This window comes from Nipponia nippon, unplaced genomic scaffold (assembly GCF_047370975.1).
Source record: "Nipponia nippon isolate SJK-2023a ecotype South Korea unplaced genomic scaffold, ASM4737097v1 scaffold_1, whole genome shotgun sequence".
NCBI classification, from domain to species: domain Eukaryota; kingdom Metazoa; phylum Chordata; class Aves; order Pelecaniformes; family Threskiornithidae; genus Nipponia; species Nipponia nippon.
In genome coordinates, this window is record NW_028262290.1 from 10375745 (window position 1) to 10396048 (window position 20304).

Genomic DNA, 20304 nt, shown 5'->3' on the forward strand with positions numbered 1-20304 from the left:
CATATTTCCCCAGGTTTTCATTGTTCTCTATCTGTTCTGGGGTTTTATATTTGCTATTCACTCCCCACTGCCGCTCACATACTGTCATATATAAGGACTTTACATAAATGTGATAGTGTTACCTTCACATTGCCAAGGACAGTTGGGAAGCACTGTTTTTCTTTTTTGGGGGGTGAGAAACAGAGTCAAGATGCCATCTTGACATAGCCCAAATTCTACTACTGTCCTTGGGTCGAGTTTCATAAAAGGTGTATTTAGCCTCAAAAGACTCTTTACCCAGACAAAACATTCACATGGGCATAAGGTCTGAGGAATTTGCCATCTGAATGATGCCCTAATAACTTTTCCAAGGTCACTGAGTCAGGGTGTTGAACCCATGTGAGCGTATTCATCACTGGGCCAACTTTCTTCTCTCTAGGAGAGCCACAAATGTTTCCTTCTCAGTGTTGTTTCTCGTCAATCAATCCTGATAACTTCAACCAACTTGACTTCTTTATAAATATTTTTCTGGATTTCTTTCATATTTCATTTTATGTGCTGGTGGCTGTAGTACTGAGAGGCTCAGAAATGAGCAGGAGACCTAGAAAGGGAATATAATCATCCTGAGCCACTCAGATCTAACCACAAATGCTGGTAACACTGCCTATAGCAAACAGGTAATTAAATAATTAATTAAATAATTAAATAATTCAGTAGCTTATTATAGCAGATGTAAGGAGATTCTGTGACTTTTTGGACTTATGAAAAATAAATTACCATCAATTCAAAACATAATCTAATGTAAATCATAGTTACTTGTGAACATAGGGCAGCATTCAATTTAGAAAGCAATCAGCCACTGTATATTTTTTTCTTCTTGCTTTGATTTGAATAGCATAAATCTATAATCATGAAGGTGACTGTTTTGCCTAAGGAGTTGGATAATATCATTAAAAGGAACAGATGTACTGTAAAGTTAAACAACAAGCAGACATGGCATCATGGGTTGAGCCAGATCCCGGGTTGCAGGTGGCTGTGATTTTGTTCTGAGACTGTGGTACTCAGTTGTCTGCTGGTGGAGGCCTTTCCCAGCCCATGAAAAGCAGTGCAGTGCCCAAGTCTTCTTCTAACACCTTTTTCCTGCATGTAATGTAACATTCAAGTGTAATATTCTTTGTTTAAGGTAGATACTTCTCCTCTTACACCCCTGCCTTCATATCAAAGGAGACACCTCTTCCTTATGGACAGAGCCCGTAACTATTTCTTCTCCCGTGCTGCCAAGCTGGCGGCATACCTGGTAGAATCTCAGATCCTTTCCAGCCAGCATGTAAAAATTTCAAATCTGCTGGTTAAAAAGATGCCTAGCCCTCCTAATGGCAAAAGGGCTCTTGACAACATCACTTGAAAGTATCCTTAAGGCTCAGAAACAGAAGGGAAAAGAGAGATAATAACATCCCATCCAAAAACTTTTATGTCGCAATTTTTAATTGAATTCCATGTGTCTTGGAGACAGGGATTATTCTATGTTATTTTTAATGTTAAGGGCTGGCAAACCTCCAGACCCACATGACATATTTGGAAACATAAAACAAACAGGACAAAACCCATAAACAAACTAAGGCAGTCTCTGGGGAAATAGGTCAACAGAAGTAACAAGACTCTTAGAGAGGTTAAAAAACAAAAAAACAGATTCACAGAGGAAGAGATGTGCTTTTCCTTATGGAATCAAGCGATGTGCTCAAATGGAAACGGGCAGACTGGCTAAGCAAAAGTTGTGATCTGCAGGTGGCCTCCCTCCTGCTCCTCTCCTGCCTTGGCCCCCCTGTTTGATCCCAATGTCATCCTTATGGGTCCTTGTCATGTCTCCCGTTCTGTCAGCCTCCCTGGTCCACATCTCTCTGTCTCATGTGGCTTGTCCCAGTCTCCTTGCTTTACCACCCCATCTTTAAAGGTAATGGCTTCTGGGTAGCCTTCTCCTTCCCAGCACCAATATCTGGCCTCAAGCCCTGGTCAATCTTTTTCCACCTTGTCCCTTTGGACCTACCATGGAGATCAGCCCAGCAGGTCTCAAAGTGAAAGGTATGTCCCAGACCTACCCACCTCCTCCAGGGGCTCTGCAGCATCTCTATCTCTCTATCACCTTCCTTCCCCCGCAGCAATGCAAGTCTTAAACTGGAAATAGTATGCAATATAATGGTGGAGAAGTCTGACAAAAAACTGTGAAACCGCTTAGTCCGTGTCCTGATATGACCGTCTCCCCACACCCTCCTCCCCTCTCCTACACGCAGGATTCCTCCTTGTCAGGCCACTTCTTGCTCCCAGTCTCTTTATCCTTCAAATCTTGTCTTCATCTTCTAAAAAAGATCAGTCTGGTGCATACACCTGACATGGAAATTTTCAGCCTGAATGGTTAGACTGAAGTTATATCTGCAAACAGGGTCTTCTGAAGTGTCAGACAACTTGGACAGGCGATGTTACCAGCTCTGCACTCCATGCAACTCAGTGAGTAGTTGCCACATTTAGTTAGATGAAGAGTTTTCCCAGTCAAGTAAATGAAGCTCTCATCTAGCAATTTTTAACAAGGTGTTATTTTCAGGGAATTTCTAATGGATCTGTTTACCACAATGAAATTCACAATATCAAATGCAGTAATCAAATAATGTATGATAAATTGCCATCACTGAAGAATTAATGGACATTGTTTCAAACTGACTGTTTGAATAAGGGATCTTGTCAGTCCCACAGCTTTGGTCAGTTTTACTTACTTGATCTTTTCTCCTCATCCAGGTAGGTTTCTGGTTGTGACAGATGAGACATGAGATCTTCAGCTTCCAGGCTATCAAGTTTTTCTTCCAGAGATTCGCTATGGAATCGGTAAGAAAGAAGAAAGACATAAATATAAATAACTTGTTTAAAGTGTAAAAAAGCAGACCAGAATCTTTGCAAAAATTATCCCAAAAGAAATTGTTTTTATCAATTGCAATACCCGCCAGTGGTTTTGTTGGTTTTTGGTTTTTTTTCTCCTGTGCTTGATGCCACTTTAGACATTACTACAGTGGGTGTTTTTCACAGAAAGTCTAACTTATCAATCCTTCCAAGGATCAAAAAACCCAATGACTCAGTAAATCCTTACAAAACATTGACTGCCTGAGCAAGTACTGGAACAAACACTAACATTTATTATGTATTTTGCTTTGCTTTCATAGATTTCCAAACTGGATGGGGGGGCAGGGTATAAAAAGGACACTTTTTCTAACTCCTTTCAACTCATCTAGATCTGGTAACTGATGTTGTTTTAACTTTGAAAACAACAAATCTCTGAGATCAGCCTGAAAAATCTATGGCAAGATTTGTGCGGGGGCTTGAAAGAGGAGGGACTCTCTTCTTCTCATGATGTAAAGTGCTGAATAGCACACAGTTGTCTAAATATGTTTTTGTTTATTCAGTCTCTGGATGGTGAGTGCTCTTGTTTTAAAGTTTTTACTGTGTTTCATTGAACCACTAAAAGCTACATTTGGATTGCCTGACTTGAACCCCCTACAACAACACCACTGACGGTTAAGGCTGAGGTTTTCTTTGTACCTGGTGCACTGGCTGCAGCTATCCCGGCAATCCCGGCACAGGTCACTGCTCCCTGCATGGCCATCGCAGCGGTGCGGGACTTTCATCTTTTCTTCTTCCCTGGGGGAAACGGTTGACCATACTGCACTCCAGCCCAGCCAAGAGGGGTGAATCACTGCTGCTGATCTTCTGAAAACTGAATAAATCTTCCTTTGGTACATTTGCTTTGTCACGTGGCTACACATATTTTTCCTTTTTAAGCCCATGATGCCTTAAATAAGCAACAGTTCAGAAGTCAAACAATCATCTTTTGAAAAGTATGAAGCTATTAAGCTGGATATTTCTATTTGATTTTGAAACAGGACTTAAGTTTTATGTCCTATTGCTCCTCGATTGTCTTGGAGGAATAAAATAAAACACAATCACCAACAAGCAAATAAGTAGCGGTGAGATCACTGAAATTAATGAAACCTGATTTCCTACAGATATGGGTCTTGACTGCAGCTCCTGAGGAGGTGCAAAACATCAGTGAAACTTTTCCCATGATTGGGACACTTCCAGGATCTTTCTCCTACCCCAGTTCTCTTGACAAAGAGGAAGATGAGGGTGAACCTTTTCTGTCCCTGGGGGCAATAAACATATTTTTTCTCTGCTCATTTTTATTTCCCCACAAAACTTCTAGGAACTGAAGAATTTTGACACCTTTCCTGCCCCCCTATCAAAATTGCTGGAATCAGCAATGCATTAAAAAAATCATTAGAGGCAGAACAGATGAGCAGATCATCACCCTCTACCATAGTCAATGGAGAGCCAGTTAACTTAGGAAGCAGCAAGCTCAATTTCAGTGGTTAAAAGCACAAGCCAGAGAGAGGGGCTGCTACAAAGGACTTCTAGACTGAAATTCCAAACCTCTTTATTTAGCACCATGTGAACACTGACTCAATGGAGACTAGGTCCATGCAGCAAGACCAGTTTCCAAAAGCTTCCAGATGGTTGTCTGCTGTCCTGGGTTTTAACAGAATCCCACAACCACAATATTCAAACGTCTACTTTAATAAAACATTCAGACTCTAATTTTAAATTTGAGTAATTTTTGCTTGATGAAAAGCCTTTGAGCATTAAAGCAGGTATGCCTCAAATTATTTCAGGTCTTATGTATTGTCAAACATATTGAACTCCTTAATAACAAATCAAACAAATAAATAAACAGACTCAAAAAAACCCCCAAAAAAACCCCCACCCAAACCCAAAAGATATTACTCCTAAATTGAAAATTTCTTATGCTAAGTTCAACTCTAGAGTCTGGCCAAGCGATGCATCCTTGAACATAGAGGCTTATATAAAGGAAATGCAGATGTGCTAGTAAGTTCAGTGGTTGCAAGGGCCTTTTTTATAACATCCAACATCTGCAGATTTATTTCCAGCATTTCTCTAATGAGATGCTGTTTAGGAAATTAAGAAATGAAGTATGCTCAGTCAACACTATAAGCCAGCTTTTGAACTTCAACTCAGTAGGCCCATACATGTGCACGTCTGCAAACTGTGTCTTAGAAAAGCTTGCGTAAAGCCACAAATGACTTCGAGGTACCTGTTTGCATGGTGGGGTCTCAGTCCCTCTTCTTCCACTAAATACTGCTTTAATGCTAATAAATTCATAATACAGAGGGGAAAAACCCCTCACAAACCCAGATCTCTCTGCTTTATATTTTCACATCATGGACAACCAGCAGAAAGCAACACTTTCATTTACCTGCCAATCTTTTTGGTCTATACAATAAAATGCTGGTGAAATTGTGTGGCCTGAGAGCCCTTCTCATCCTTCAGTTATTTTTTAAAACTCTTACAATAAAATATAAAATAAAAATACTTAGTTCTGATATAGCACTACTCAGCCGGAAAAGCCCAGTGTGCTTTCACCTAGAAAAATAAGTGTAATTGTCTGCATTCCACAGATAGAGAAATGATGCACACAGAGATCAAATGCCGTGTCACAGCCATGAGTGGCAGCTCAAGGACATGATCACAGTCTATAGAGCCTTTATTTCATTCTCAAACTGCTTCCCAGGTTCATTTTGGCCTGAACCTCTAGTTTCACTGCAGGCAAGATGCATGCTTCCATCAGCATACATTTAGCAGCTTAGGTAGAACCAGAGATGTGCTTGGATAATGACAGAGCCATACCGTTTCCAGAGGGAAAGAGAAAATATTGAAATGTTTGCAGTGCGGGTTGAGGCTTTATTTCATTCTCTTTTTATTTTGGAGCGCCTGCTATGCCAGCTGCCCTGCAACATGTTCATTTCTGCAGTATCACTCTCTGATCTTAGTCATTGCTATTTCTCATATTAAAAAAAAAAAAAATGTATTCAGCTACTATGATTCCTGCTTTGGAAGGACTCTTATTTCTCTTCTTTCAATCACAGAGTACCCCTTCATGATATATTGACTTTGTCTTGTGCTTTGCAATCCCACTGGCATGGCCTGCTCTCATGCTAATGTGTCTGCCGTGTCCATCCCAACAATCCTCCAAGGATTTGGTCAGGGTCAGGAATGCAAGGATAACCACGCACAGGTTTCTTCCATGCTGGTCCTCACCCTCACCGACACGGCGTTGGTGGGTCCTCCTGGACAGCAGCTCCTGTGGGGTTGCCAGTCCTTGCATGACCATCTCCGTGAGGAATGAGCCGGCTCCAATTTGCATCGTGGGAAAGGGTTAAATTTGCCAGAGGCTCCACTGAAAGTCTTCTTATTCATCAGCGTTCATAAGACTTTGATATCTTTGGACTCTCCAAAATACGGTCCTTATAGAAGAATATACTGCTGGGTTTTTACATTCTGTAGAGGTTTTAAGGGCTCTATTGGAATCTGATCTCTCCTGACACGCGCAGTATCAATGCCTCCTGTGAACTGAAGTAAGATTTCTTAAATGAGCATCTCTAACAAAAAACCTCCGTGCAATAAAAATACCAAATTCAGCACACCTGCAACAAAAAAAAAAAAGAGCACGCCTCCCCTGTCCTTAGCCTGCTGCCTTTTGCTGCTCGTGAGCTTTTTGCTGTTTTTCTCTTTGGAGGATGCAGAAGTTGCAGGGGAACGGCCCGTTGCTTGTTGTTGTTACTCTGAGCCTGGAATGCCATTACGTGTTTGTCTGCATGACTCTTGATCTTGCATGACAAAATCAAAAAACAAAGGCAAAACTGAATCAGCAGATTAGTCAGCTTAATCTTGTGTAACTCAATGCTGCACTTCATTTCCAGTGCTGTTATTTTCAGCTGTCCTTTGAGATGGCTATTTGAGCTTCAGTCAAGCTCCTTACACAGGACATTCGAGTAAATATGATGCAAAATATATCATTCAGTGGTATGTTTCTGATGTTTTGATTTAATCTTTTTCATTTGGTACGTAGAGTGTTAAAAATGCAAGATCTTAATGTTACCAAAATGTCATTTATAATGAGAACACAATGGGTTCTCTTTTTGCTATCCTATTAATATTGAAAGGATGCAAAAAGAACCTTTTGTTTAAGCCACTATTGCTAGTACTAAAAGGCTCTTAAACTAATACTGTAGTTTCTGAGAGAGCTCCTTATGTTTTCTTATCTAATTTTAAATACCAAATGAAGACAAATGCTTGGAGATGCCAGTATTAAAACTGAAATCAGCTGATCCTTGTATTCAAAACAGTCACAGCAGCAACAGAAATTGTTGATGTAGCTCATGTAGTCCATAAGCCATGCTGGTAGACACTGTCACTTAAAAATACAGAATTGCAGTCAGCATGTTTGCTGGGTCTGGATTTTGGTTTTCTGAATGTACAGAGATACGATTTAGACCAGAACCTTTTTCTTTGATGGGACAGTTACCTGACTATTCTGCCCCAATAACACAATCATTTCAAAGATTTGTTTGCAAATGTCAAATCCAACAGCCTTCTTCCGCAAGTAAAAACACATTGCAGTTTACCATATAAGTTCCCTTCAAGCAAATTAGCACCAGTCACAATGTGTGATGTAGGCTTCAATGTTTAAAATAGACTTTGCCTTTTCCTGTGAGTACATCATGCACTTATGCGATATTAAAAGTGTAAACATGCTGCAGGTTAAAATATGCGGTTGTTAAATTTCGTACAAGGCTCAGTCAGCCGATGGGACTGTCCTCTGAGAAGACACTGCTCCTGGAGGTGAAACGCCTCCTGACTAAACATTTCCCGCTGAAGTACAAAGTGATGATGTTATGTGTCCTTACATAAATGGGGTGGTTTTGTTTTTCAAAACAAAACTATGGGAGTTCCATCAACAAAAAAAGTTTACCGAGTTTTAGCACATGAGATACTCCAAAACCAAAAGCCAAACTCACCCTGCTGAGATTCTTGTTGATCTGAAGCTCCTTTTATCCTCTAAGCCCAACATTAAAGACAAATGAGAAGAGCTGATGTTCAGAAATATTTGTGAATATTATAGTACTTATGGACATAAATTTAAATAAACATTTCCCATAATTTTTGTCAGAAGTTATCTGGAAATGAAATTATAAAAATGTAACAACAGCAATTTACCATCCCATCGTTTTTTCTCAAGGAATCTCAAACCAACTTTATCGGGGATCAAATGCCATGGCTGCCTCATGCCATATAGTGATCCCATACAGTGAGTTAGGATAGGAAGGAGGATGGGAAGTAATGTGGCTGCTGTGTTTAGCTGAAATGGATGAATATAACACCAAACCACAAATTTATTCAGAATAGCAGTATAGTAGAGCAGCATAGCCTAAGGATATTTTTCCTGATGAGTTTTAGCATGCCACTAGTTCTGTTGCTATTTGCTGCTGAGCTGCTGATACTCTCCGTGTTTGTGAAGGTGCTAAGGAGCATAAAAAGAACAACTATATAGTTTACTAACAAAAGCATGTGTATTTCAATGATTTAATGTTTTAATTAAACACCAATGCCTGATCTACACCACTTTTATCAGCAGTTATAGCCAAGATGGGAACCTTGAAAGTAAAGAAATGAGTGTAGGTGTAAACCCTTACTTGCAAAGTGGCATCGTCTCATTCATACTTGGGAAGAAAGAAAAAACAAATCTGACATGTGAGCTCCTGGCATGACTATGTCTGTGCTAATCAAGAGGAGTCATCTGCACAGCAGCCATGTGCACGGTGATTTCCTTCTTCAGCTAACAGCTCACTTCACCGCCACGCTGACAGGTTGCAAATGGCCCTGGAGGCAGCTTGTCTGAGCATGCTTGACAGCATATTTGGTGCACAGCCAAGCACCCGGGTCAAGCTTGTTTCCAAAAACCAAGAGGCAACCACACCTGAGTTTGTATTTGTGAGCTTATATCTAGGCAGCAGGCAAGCGTGGCCTCGGGGTGGTCCCAGGGCTGCTCGCTGCGGGCAGCGTAATCATATCCCGCGGGAGATCCGCCACGGGCTTTGGCACAGCTGAGGCGTCAATACCCTGAAGAGATGACTTTGCATGACTAAAGCTAGACAGCCAAAAATACAGCCCTGCTTTTGGTCAGCAGGGCCACAGCCTCCTGTATCTCTCCTTATCTATAGTGGAAAGCTAATCTTGCTGTTCTCTGCCTCACCGCTGCGTAGTTTAAGCAGTTAATTGCAGTGACGACACGAACAGCTATGTAAGTGCAGTGTAGCTGTTCACCCCTGGCATATATCTGTAATGTTTGAAAGTTCACGATGATGACAATAATCATCACCTGATGACTAATGCTCAGATCTTGTGAATGAACTGATGATCTCGATCTAAATATAAGATGATGAGAGTACTATAAAATGAAAAATACCATAGTTGCTGTTCAGCTTATTGCAAAACACCTGTGTTAGTAGTTTGGGCTGTTGTTGCTATGTTCCTTAGCCTCTCCCTAAGCACGGTGACTATCACAAATATTGCAGAAATATTATCAGCTTGCTGTAATTAACTCTCCTGTTGGCACTCACAGTGAAAAAGGCCAGGGAATCAAATGGATTTGTAGACTGAATCACTGGGTGGGATGGCAAGACAGCACAACTTCCTTGACTGCAATGTACCATCAGTAAGGAGTGCGCTTTCCAGGGCTGCTTGGACTCTCCTTACCTGCGCTAGCTTGTCCCAGGATGGACACAGAGATGAATTTCGCATCAGAATACCAGGAGGAGTGAGATAAGCATAACTTCTACTGGCAAGCCTTACATGAGAAAAAGGCTGCGGCACAGCCTCCCCCAGGATCTAGCACAGACTAAGATAGCATTAGAGCAGACGCCGTGAAATATAACTTTCACACTCTGCTGATTATTCTTTGACATTTGTGAAGTGAAACAGTGATTTCAGTTAGTGACAATTTATAGAGAGGTGCATCTTACAAATTTAGAAGTGAATCGCAGATACTGATCGCAATTCAAAACAGGAAACATGGTTAAATCTGAAATCCACTAACAGCTATCTGAAACAGTTATATAATTTGACTAGTTTAAATGTAAGCACATTTTTACAGGCAAGTTGTATCATTTATTTTTTATTAACATCATATTAATTAACTAATCTTGCTTCCAGAGAGTTGAAGTGAACGTAATCCCAGCCTAAAGAGGTTGTCCCCATAAGGTTATTCTCTCTACTAGCATTTGTATAGGGGAAGAGGAAAAGCTGCTTCAAAGCAGCAAAACTGAGCACTGTATTCTCTTTAACAGAGTTAACAATTCCAGAACTGTCAAAAAAACAGACTAATAGACAATTATGATTGGTAGCTATTGATCTTCCTTTTTCATCTTTAGGCCTGTGCTGTTCTCTTTATTTCCCAGTATTCTCCTGTATTCATTCCATTTTTTATATATTTAATATTTTATTTTAAAAGATCATTTTTTTCCTGATGAGGAGACACAGAAGCTCAGCTGCTGTTACTCTCTGCTATGCCTTCCTTTCTGCCACTCGTCACTGCTCCAGTTGCCCTGGCCTGCCTCCTCCCCTTCTTTGTTGAACATGCTCTTCAATTATGCAGTTTAAATTTTCTCCAAAAAGCATTAAAGAAATTATGCCTGTAGCAATATGTTCAGCTTTTGTCCACACTCTTTGGGGTAAGATTTGTTTAGGATAGCAGATGACGTTATTTTACAATCCAAAGACTAGTGCTCAAGCTCAATAACTTCAGCCTGAAGAGGAACAATTCAACTTTAACAGTGGGCGTACTCAATCAGTTAAACCAGTTTATCCATCAATGCGATGGATTTATCCTCACTTGAAATCCGCTAGAGAGGGATCAGGACTCCCCCTAACGTGAACGCCATAGCTGGCCCGCAGACCATAGGTCTGGCTCGGGAACAGCTGCGTGGCAGCCCATGATTGATGTTCTGCAGGAAATTACAGGGGATGACCACAGATGTCCTGTTTGGCCCTCGGGCCATATCCTAGCCCCTCACCCATCCAGTTTCCATGCAGGCTAGGCACACTGAAGCAGCTCTTTTTGATGCTACTAACAGCTCTTCCTGGGCCCAAACCCCCAGACAGTTCTTCACTCTCCTTTCCATACTGCTTTTGATGCCACCAGCCATTTTTATCTCTCTTCCTCCTCCACTGCTCTTAGGAACACGATCCTCAATTGATTTTCTTCCTACCCCTCAGGTTGCTTCTTCAGTGCTTCATTTTTTTCTTCGCCCAAATCCATTTTTCAGTGCAACTCCCACGCGGTTCTTTTCTTGGCTTCCTCCTCCTCCTCTTGCCTACTCTACCTTTCAGAGTCTCATGACGTTTAACAATCATCTGTACGAGCCCGGAGCTTTGTGCCGGGAAGCCGGATCACGTGAAGCAGCAGCAGCAGCAATCACATGGCCATGTGGAGGGCTTCTGCTAAGGCAATGAAATCAAAGAAACATGTTCAGGCAGGACCATTTCTCAGGAGTATTGGTCATATTTTTGCTGGCAGAACTGCATGCAAATAATTTTTATGGGTATACACAAATCAGGTATCTCCTTTTTATGCTTAGTCAGGCATGGCAGACTTTTGTTGGTATTGTCAACTATTTTTGAGTTGTACAGGCATTTTATTAGAATTGCATACAAAACCTAAGGCCATAAAAGCCTAAGCGCATTGTAATGCAGGAGTAGGTCCTTGCATACAGAACATTAAAACTTTTGAAATGGATACATCCGTAAAATGCTCATTTTCAGTTGTTCAGGTTTGAGAATATTTACCAGTCCTGAATTTCCCAGCTTCTGTGGAGAGAATCCCAAATACAAAGAGAAGGAAAACACATACTATGACTAAATAAATCAGACTGAAGCAGCAGATGACCATAATTACTTGAGCCTCCTGAGACCTAGCCTTCTATAGAAAGGCACATATGGGCCCCAAAATCTAAGCTTAAAAAAAAAAAAAAGGGAAAAAAAAAATCTCATTAGAGCTGTCTGTCAATTCCCAGAGTTACATGATGCAATAACGGATAAAGGATATTTTAACTTATTCGGGAAGACAACTGGCAAGAGGGTGCAGGACTGGTAAACACCACAAAGGGAGGGTACCAGGGATGCGACTGGTAAACACCACAAAGGGAGGGTACCAGGGATGCGACTGAAGCTTCAGGCCTGCGCTGCTGCTGCTGTTTGCTCGGCTGTAGGAGGGCACCGTGGTGAACCCCGCGGCACGGCCGTTTCCAGCCATAGATCGCTCTCCCTCCTCCGTGAAAGGGCTCAGGAGCAGAATTAGGAATACATGTCAGGAATAGCACCTTCAAGGGTGTCGCTGAGACATAGCAGGACTTCTTAAGAATTACCTAAGTATACAGAGGGTAAAAATCTATATCGTCAGGTCGCTTGAAGTGATGACTTTATGAGCAGTGGCTGTAATGTGGTATCTTCACGCTTTACATCACAGAAAGCTCGTAGCAAAAGGGCTTCGACTGGCTGTGACGGACTTAAAGGAGGAAAAAAAAGCAACCCGCTGGCTTGCCCTTGGGATTTACGCAAGGATCTGGGATTTACCCAAGGATTTTTCCTTGGGATTGGAAGCTGGGGCGCTCCCCGGGCCGGGCGGGCAGGGCGCTGATCCCCGGCGGCAGGCAGGGTCCCCCGGCTGGGGACAGAGCTGGAGCCCGGCACCCCCCCGACCTTGCGTCCTTCCACCAAAAAGCCCTTTTTTTAGCATTAAAGAAGAAAAAGAGAGAGAAAAAAAGAGGCGCGGGGACCCCGCGGGGTGGGAGCGGGGGGGCGGTGCGCGAGGCCGGGGGAGGGGGCGGTGCCGCCGGGGGAGGGGGAGGGGAGGCGCGCGGCCGCGCCTGCGCAGAGCACTTCCTCCTCGGCCCACGTAACGGCTGCGGGCGGGCGCTGGGCAGCGCGTGTCAGTCACCGGGTGCCTGTCAGCGGCGGCGGGAGCCCCCGCCAGTCCCGGCCAGCCGCCGCCGCCCCCGGCCCTTCCCTGGCCCTTCCCCTCTTTCCCCCCGGCCGGGGGGCGCAGCCGGAGCCCGCACAAGTTAGTGCTCAACTTGGCGGCGGGCGGGAGCGGCGGCGAAGGCGAGGGGGGCGTGAGGGGGGTCGGCGAGCGGGTGGGGAAAGGGGCTGAGCCCGGCGGGCGCCGCTCCCCTCCCGCCCTCCCCTCAGCGGCGGGGCCGGGCTCTTCAGAGGCGGCCCCGTCCCCGCAGCCGTCGGGGGCCGCAGTCCGCCGAGGGAGTGCTCCCCACCGGCGGGGCCGAGCGGCGCAGGGCGGGGGGTGCCGTGTGGGGGCCTCTCCCCCCTTCGCCTCCTGCCTGGGAGGAGGAGGAGGGGGCGGCCGGGGGAGAGGCTGGCTGACGAGGGCGAAGCCTCAGCCTCTCTCTGCGGCTCCGCTGCTCGGATGCTGCGGGTCCCTGCTGGCTGTTAACATCTTCCCTCTGCCTTTTTTTTTTTTTCCCCTCCCTCCTTTTCTTTTTTCCCCTTCCACCTTCTCCCCTCAAAACTTGGGTTCCCCTCTCCGGGATCTGTGTGCTCGGCTCCTTCTGGGCTTTGCCGGTGGGGTAGGATCATGCCGGACCAGATCACCGTGTCGGAGTTCATCGCCGAGACTACAGAGGATTACAACTCCCCGACCACCTCCAGCTTCACCACCCGGTTGCAGAACTGCAGAAATACGGTCACACTGCTGGAAGAGGTAAATCAGTACACACACCTCCCCCCCCCGCTTCCTCCCCCCCCCCCCCCCTTTTTTTTTTTTCGTCTTTGAGAAAGAGCATCAGGGACGGGGCAGTACCACCCGCCCAAATCCACGGGAGCTAGAGGCATTGGTATGCATGTAATCTGGTCTTTTAATTGTGGGACTTTGCTCTTGCGTTGGGCTAGTTACAGAAAGCTTTCCTGCCCTGGCGGCTTAAAGATTAGTGCATAAAGCGGTTGCCTGAACTTAACTATTACTGTTGTACTTCGTGGTGTTTTTGATGTTGGCGGTTGTTGCAGTAGAAAAAAGTGCGAATGTTGGGATTTTTACAGGGAAGATGAAGGTTGAGTTTTGTTTGGGAGCGTTAGCAGAGGTTTTCCCCAGCCACTCGTTAGGTCAAGTCAGCGCAGAGCTCTGACTGCAGAAAGCTGCCAAGGGAGACTTCATTTAAGAAATGAGGCAAGGATGAAGGAATGAATGTGGAGTGAGGAAAATAATATGGATACAAAATAGGTGGTGGAAGGAGAGGAGCAAAACAATGCAGCAGAAGTGATTATACAGTCTCAGCATCTCAACCTTGAAGCCTCAGTGTTGGGGTTTTTCTTAATGCTTATTAGGAGCGTCATTTAAATGTTCATCCTGCTTCGCTCTCAAGAAATAGAAGTGTGAAAACAGGTAAACTTACAGAGCTGGTTTCTATGGGATATTTGTCCACTGCTTCCTATTTGAGGTTTCATTGTGATTTCCTGTGGACTAGGTCAGCAGTTATGAGGAAATGTCTTCCAAATGACTTTAAAACAAGACACTGTGTAGCTCTTTTCTTGCGCTGCGCTTGGTTGAAGGTACTGGCATAATGACACTGGGAGAAGACAGTTTTTTGCTATTGCTTCATAGATTGCAGTTAGTTTTTGTTTTGGATTATACACTTGGTTCATCAAGTATTTGTCAATTCTTCAGGAGCCAGCATGTATCTAGGAGATGGATTTAATAGATTCTTTTTAGCTTTGCTGAATATGTTGGCATGAGCAAAGCATTTGGTATGCAAGGAAAGAGTATTGATCGTGGCGTTCTCTTGATAGTGTTGGGTATGGAAAAGCTAATTACATGGGATAAAAATTACTTAATGTTGGCTTAGTAGAAAAATTGTCTGTGTTCAAAATTTTAACAGGGCTATTGTTTACAATAACTGACTAGGTAATGGAGTGATTGTAAGATTACATTTAAAATTATATATTTTTTTTTTTATTATGTAACCTAGATTAACTTCTGTAACTTTTCCATAACTGTAACTGCTTTTTTCTCCTGTAACTAAGCCATGGTTGCTCATAGATTTGTCAGAAATCAACCTGTTTTGGTTTGTGTTTGACAGTATTGCTGCCCCCTGGTCTTAACTGTGTGGAATAGGTACAGCCATTGGTATACTTATTAGTACAGTTGACAGCATTCATAGAGTTAAGTAAAAATACGTATTCTGCCATCACTGGTGACTTCTAGGGTAAGAATACAGTATAATGCTTTCATGATTTGGAAGATACATCAGTACAGTCTGAGTGTGGTAATGCCTGTCCAAAGAAACCCAAAATATAGAAGATAAATACACAGTGTTCTGCACCATTTGCGTGGATCGTGCATCTTTTCAAAGCTTTTATGTTTGATTTGACAGCAATAAATCAGAGGAATAGAGAATCGTGGGCACTTCTAGTGCTTGCGTTGCTATTTCTTGAATTTCTTTTGTTTGTATAACTATTTTATATGCTCTATTTAAACTGTTTGCAGTTTAAATTGATTCTGGACTTGTTTTGTATTATTTTTAATTATCTGTAAATATAAAAAAGCTTTATTTGATGGGAAACAAGACATAAGTATGCTGAAGTGTTACATACTGAAAAAAATCTGCAGTTCTCCCAGATTTGTTTTTATTAATTTGCAGGAAGAAATGCATATGGTCAGAATGTGGCAGGTGAAGCGCTCCGTTAGAGTCTTTGACCATGTGTCTTTATTGTGGCTTGCATACGCAGTTCCGCTGCTGCTACTTTAAAGCTAGGTTGGTTTCTGTACATCTGCTTACCTAAGGCTGTGATTGGTATGAAGCAGGGGATTGAAATTGAATGGTTCAAGTGGCTGTTACGTAGCTCTTGTTACCGCTGCTATTGTCCATGCATCGTGGATGGCTGAAAAGCTCTTCAAGCAGCTCCTGAACTCCAATTTTGAGCCCGCTATATTAAGGCAGAGGAGATGATCCCGTCATTGCAGTTGTTTGATTTTCGACTTAATGTTGGATGTAGGCTGGAGCCCTTGCTGGGCTTTTGCAGGCAGTGTCAAGCTCTGCACTCTTATAGAATCATAGAATTGTTTAGGTTGGAAAAGATCTTTAAGATCATCAAGTCTGATTATTAACCTAGCACTGCCAAGTCCACCACTAAACCACGTCCTTAAGTACCACATCTACCCGTCTTTTAAATACCTCCAGGGATGGGGACTCAACCACTTCCCTGGGCAGCCTGTTCCAGTACCTGACTGCCCTTTCAGTGAAGAAGCTTTTCCTAAGATCCAACCTAAACCCGCCCTGGCACAGCTTGAGGCCATTTCCTCTCATCCTGTTGCTTGTTACTTGCGAGAAGAGACCGACCCCACCTCGCTGCAACCTCCTGAGGTATCTTAGGTCATTATTTTATAGCTAACTTAATTCAACACAACCTGCTGCTACTTCAATGACTATAAGCTGGTTTGTGGATAAACTAATTATTTTCTTTATTCTAAATAAGATTGTGAACTAGAACTATTTTCTGAACAGAAATGAAAGGGAATTAAAGAGATTACAAAGGTTACATCTGTTTCATAGCCTCTCAGTCTGGTGTAGTTCCTACCATAGCTCAGATCACTGGTTAGATCAAAACCACCTTTTCATAAAGAATGTGACAAAAAAGAAATACGCTGTTTTGTGTGTGTATATGTCTGTCTCTCTAGTTCCATGAAGGCATTACAGAATTGTGAATTTACTGTTCCTTAATCACAATTAACAAGTTTTCTGAAATAATAAAATAGATGATGGACTCAGTTGCTATTTTTTCCACTTGCTTGTCTTCCAGAAGAAGTGCAGTTAGTTCAACTGGGTGGATTGATAGATACATTCTGTCCTAGTTTTGACTCTCTTCCTATTACAACTAAAATCCTTTTCAGAGGAGACTTTGGATCCAGTTAGATGCAGTTTTGGGACAAGTTTCAGATGAAAAATCAGAGCAGGCATTTTTACTGATTCTGATGACTTTCTGTTTGGTAAGTTTTTAGTGGAAAGCCCAACAAAATATTAAGGCATACCTCAAACAATCAGAACCCTAAAAGAGATTCTGTGAAAGACTTCTGTGTGTTTGTGGGTGACTTATTAAAAAAAAACCAAAGATGCCCCCTCAAACTTTCCCCCCAAACTTTATTTAAATCTCTTGTAATATTATAAAAGGAGAAAGTAGTCAGTACATGCTGCTATGTAGCAGTTTATTGACTGGAAAGGTTTCATGCTTTGTTGTTTAAACCACTGAAACTTTTGAAAATTTGCAAGCTTTTTTTTCCTCTTAAGAGACAAAGCTTACTTTTTTTTTTTTTTTTTTTTTGGTCATCCAGTCACGCCAGACCAAAAAAAGGTCCCTGTCATCTTTCTAGCCAAGGTTAGGCATCTTATATGGTAGTTACCAAAGAACTGCAAGATTTACTTTTTTTAATCATAATTTTTTTTAAAGCATGAGTGTTATCTAATGGTCATCAGTAAACACAAATTTTAAAGTTCATTCTATTACTAAATAATTTTTTTTTCCCCAAACTCTTAAGGGGAGGGAACAAAACCATTATATTGTTGTCTAGATCTAGTTTAAGAGAATTTGCAGTCTGTACTCCTTTCTGTGTTGATTTCTTCAGCGTAATGTTACATTCATGCAAAGAAGACATTTTTAACTTCATATTTCTGCATGAGACTGGGAGAAGTGTTTTATAATATTCATATGAAGAGGTGGATTATTGCATATGTAGATATGTGGTTAATTACTTTAAAAAAAAAAAAAGTTGAAATCCTAAGATAGTATAGACAGATTACTGATACAGTGTCTTAAAATATAGTCTCTGCGTTGCTCTTACCAGACATGCTTTTATATCCACAGTATCTCCATGATTTCTGTTACTCAAATAGATTTTTGAAGAGTTGATTTTAATCCTTGAGTTGATATTACTGTGGAGCTAGTTGGAATTTTTAGGGAATGATGACATCTGTTCTGAGAATAAGTAGTGCACATGTGGGATCACCACAAGACTGTCTTGATTACCATTCCGCTGTGTCCCAGCTCCAGCTGAAAGGACATCTTTGCACTCACGGGATAACTCAGTTATCATGACCAGGCAGTTCTGAGTCTTTCTCCTAAAGCAGCAGATGTTTTTCAGGACTGTCTAGAGATACAGAGGTTAAGCTTAAATGTTTAAATTCCCTTTAGGCAGGCTGGTAGATAAGAAGGGACCGTTAGAAGCTGATGATACAATAAAGAATAGCTGCAGTTGTTTCTGATGACTGTTTTGTTGTTATACTTTTGTAATACTTGAGCATCTTTAATGATTAATGTTATTTCTTGCTCTCTTTTGCTTTTCAATAAGAAGTTGAAAACTCAAAATGTGCTTCTGACAATTAGATCTTGTCATATGCATCCTTTTTTTAATAACTGTTTAACTGATGAGTATAATGAAATATGGCTGCAGATATATTTGTGTGTTTTTTTTCTTTCTTTTTTAATTAAAAAGCCCCTAAATCACCATTCCTGCAATGACTGTTGCTCATTTTGTTTCTCACTGTGCTGATCTGCTCCAGCTTAGAGGTCTGTTGGTCTAGACTGGTCCTGTAACAGATGTGTGCATGTTACATCAGTGAAAGAATGACTGTTTGGCTCCTGCTCAGCCTAACATAAATTTTGTTGTTCTCAGTGCAAGTCTGGTATAATCTAACATAACTTGAAGGGAGAAGGTTTCTCAGTGTTCTTCATTGTGTCACGGATGCTTGTCTAAGATTAGAGATGGGAAAGTATGGGGGTATTTTTATTTTGCCTTTTTAAAATTTTCTTTGAAAGTATGTTGTGTATGAATAATTTTCAGTTTCCTGTTTGGAACTTTCCCTTCATGCTTCAGTTTCTGTGAGATTTTCTTATTCTGCTGGGGGAAAGACTTCTGGGACAAGGGTAAGGGGACAGGGTTTTTCCTCCTTACAATTTTGTAGAAACTAGTATAGCACTGAAACTGCTGTACAGTCGGTTCATCTACAGAGATTTCATACACTCTTCTACCACAAGATCCTTTTCCAGTGATGAAGTATTCTATCAAGGGAGGCAGGTGAAACCATGCAAGACAACAGGAGCACTTCCATTCTAAATCAACTTTTTGTTTTAGTTGGCATTACGTACAGACTTTGTTCGTTAGCCTGAACTGTGAAAACTGGTAAGATTTATTTTGTGTGTGTGTCTGAAGAGAAATAAATTTTTCTGTTGTTTCTATCACTTCACTTCCATTGAAGCATTGCCTCTATATAATTACAGCTGGTAAACTGTAGCATCCTATTCTTTATCCTTTTTACTTTTTTTAACTAAAATAGATTTTTCTTTGGGGGGAGGGGGGTAGGAAATCCAGGAGACTCCAGCAGCACTAAACTTAAAACTAGCTTTTCCTAACCTCGTAACCTATTACTTATGACAGTCAGACAGAGTCTTGCATCATAGAGAGCTTTGTACTTAAGAGCTGGTTCTTACGTAACAGGCCACAAGCAATCTTCAGTTTTCGAAGAAATGTGCTTTTGGTAGCAGACCATCCTAAAAGAACCAGACAAGAAAAGTTTCTTTGTCTAGTAAATAAAACGCAGGATAATTATTACTGTTTTTACACTGAATGGCAAATTGCACCAGACACAAAAATGGGTACATGAGCATTCTAAAATACAGAGGCCACAGTGGGTCACTCATGGGTGACTCCTCATTATGATGCTGAAAATGTGATGAAGAAGGAGAGTTGACAGCAATATTCTGTATTTACGATAGCGTGTTTCACAAAAATGCAGTTGAGCATGTTTTTACATTTACATGCTACTGTACTTATTCATTTAGTACGTAATCGGTTTTACTCTTCATTTGATAGTAGTCGAAACATTTGGTTGTAATAAGCAGGCAATCTCCTTTTGCCTAAATGTGACTGATGCGAGGAGAAACAAAAAAAAATATTCACTGGTAGCTCAAAGTTTCAGTCATGGTAGATTAATTAGCTTTGCCTTTTGAGAATTTGTATTCATTTTAGACACATTTTTGAAAGTCCTTATTGCTTTTTCGTAGCTCATGTGTTTTTTAGAGAAGTACTGCTTCTTGTTTTGAACTCTCAACAGGCTTTCATGTTTGCTCATCAGTTAGGAAACTGTGAAAGTGCTCTTTGGTGCACTCTGTTCAGTATGCCATTCAGATAAATCCTGACGGAGTGTGTACCATGTAGTCATGGGAACTTGGGCCCTGATGGAGAAGAGAGAGGCGCTTAAAGTGACATGACTTAAAGTTGGTTTTAGTGTTTAGATTGGAGTCCTGTGGAGATATCTTCTGTAGTTAAAAAGCAATAAAAGAGAAAAAGTTGTTTGAAGAACAAAGAAAGGAGGG

General features: G+C 41.8%; 1 protein-coding gene across 5 annotated transcripts in view; it reads left to right on the forward strand.

Annotated features, from left to right (window-relative positions):
• Positions 1 to 20304, forward strand: part of ASAP1 (ArfGAP with SH3 domain, ankyrin repeat and PH domain 1) — a 182080-nt gene that overhangs the window by 41353 nt on the left and 120423 nt on the right. For 4 of the 5 annotated variants that reach the window (XM_087745946.1, XM_087745974.1, XM_087745965.1 and 1 more), the window contains 2 exons: positions 2767 to 2853; positions 13516 to 13645. In XM_087745946.1, the coding sequence (XP_087602072.1) occupies positions 2795 to 2853; positions 13516 to 13645 (189 nt within the window). In that variant the 5' untranslated portion in view covers positions 2767 to 2794. Of the gene's footprint in view, positions 1 to 2766; positions 2854 to 12846; positions 12992 to 13515; positions 13646 to 20304 lie in introns of those variants that run through there. The other variant, XM_087745981.1, reaches the window with a different exon arrangement.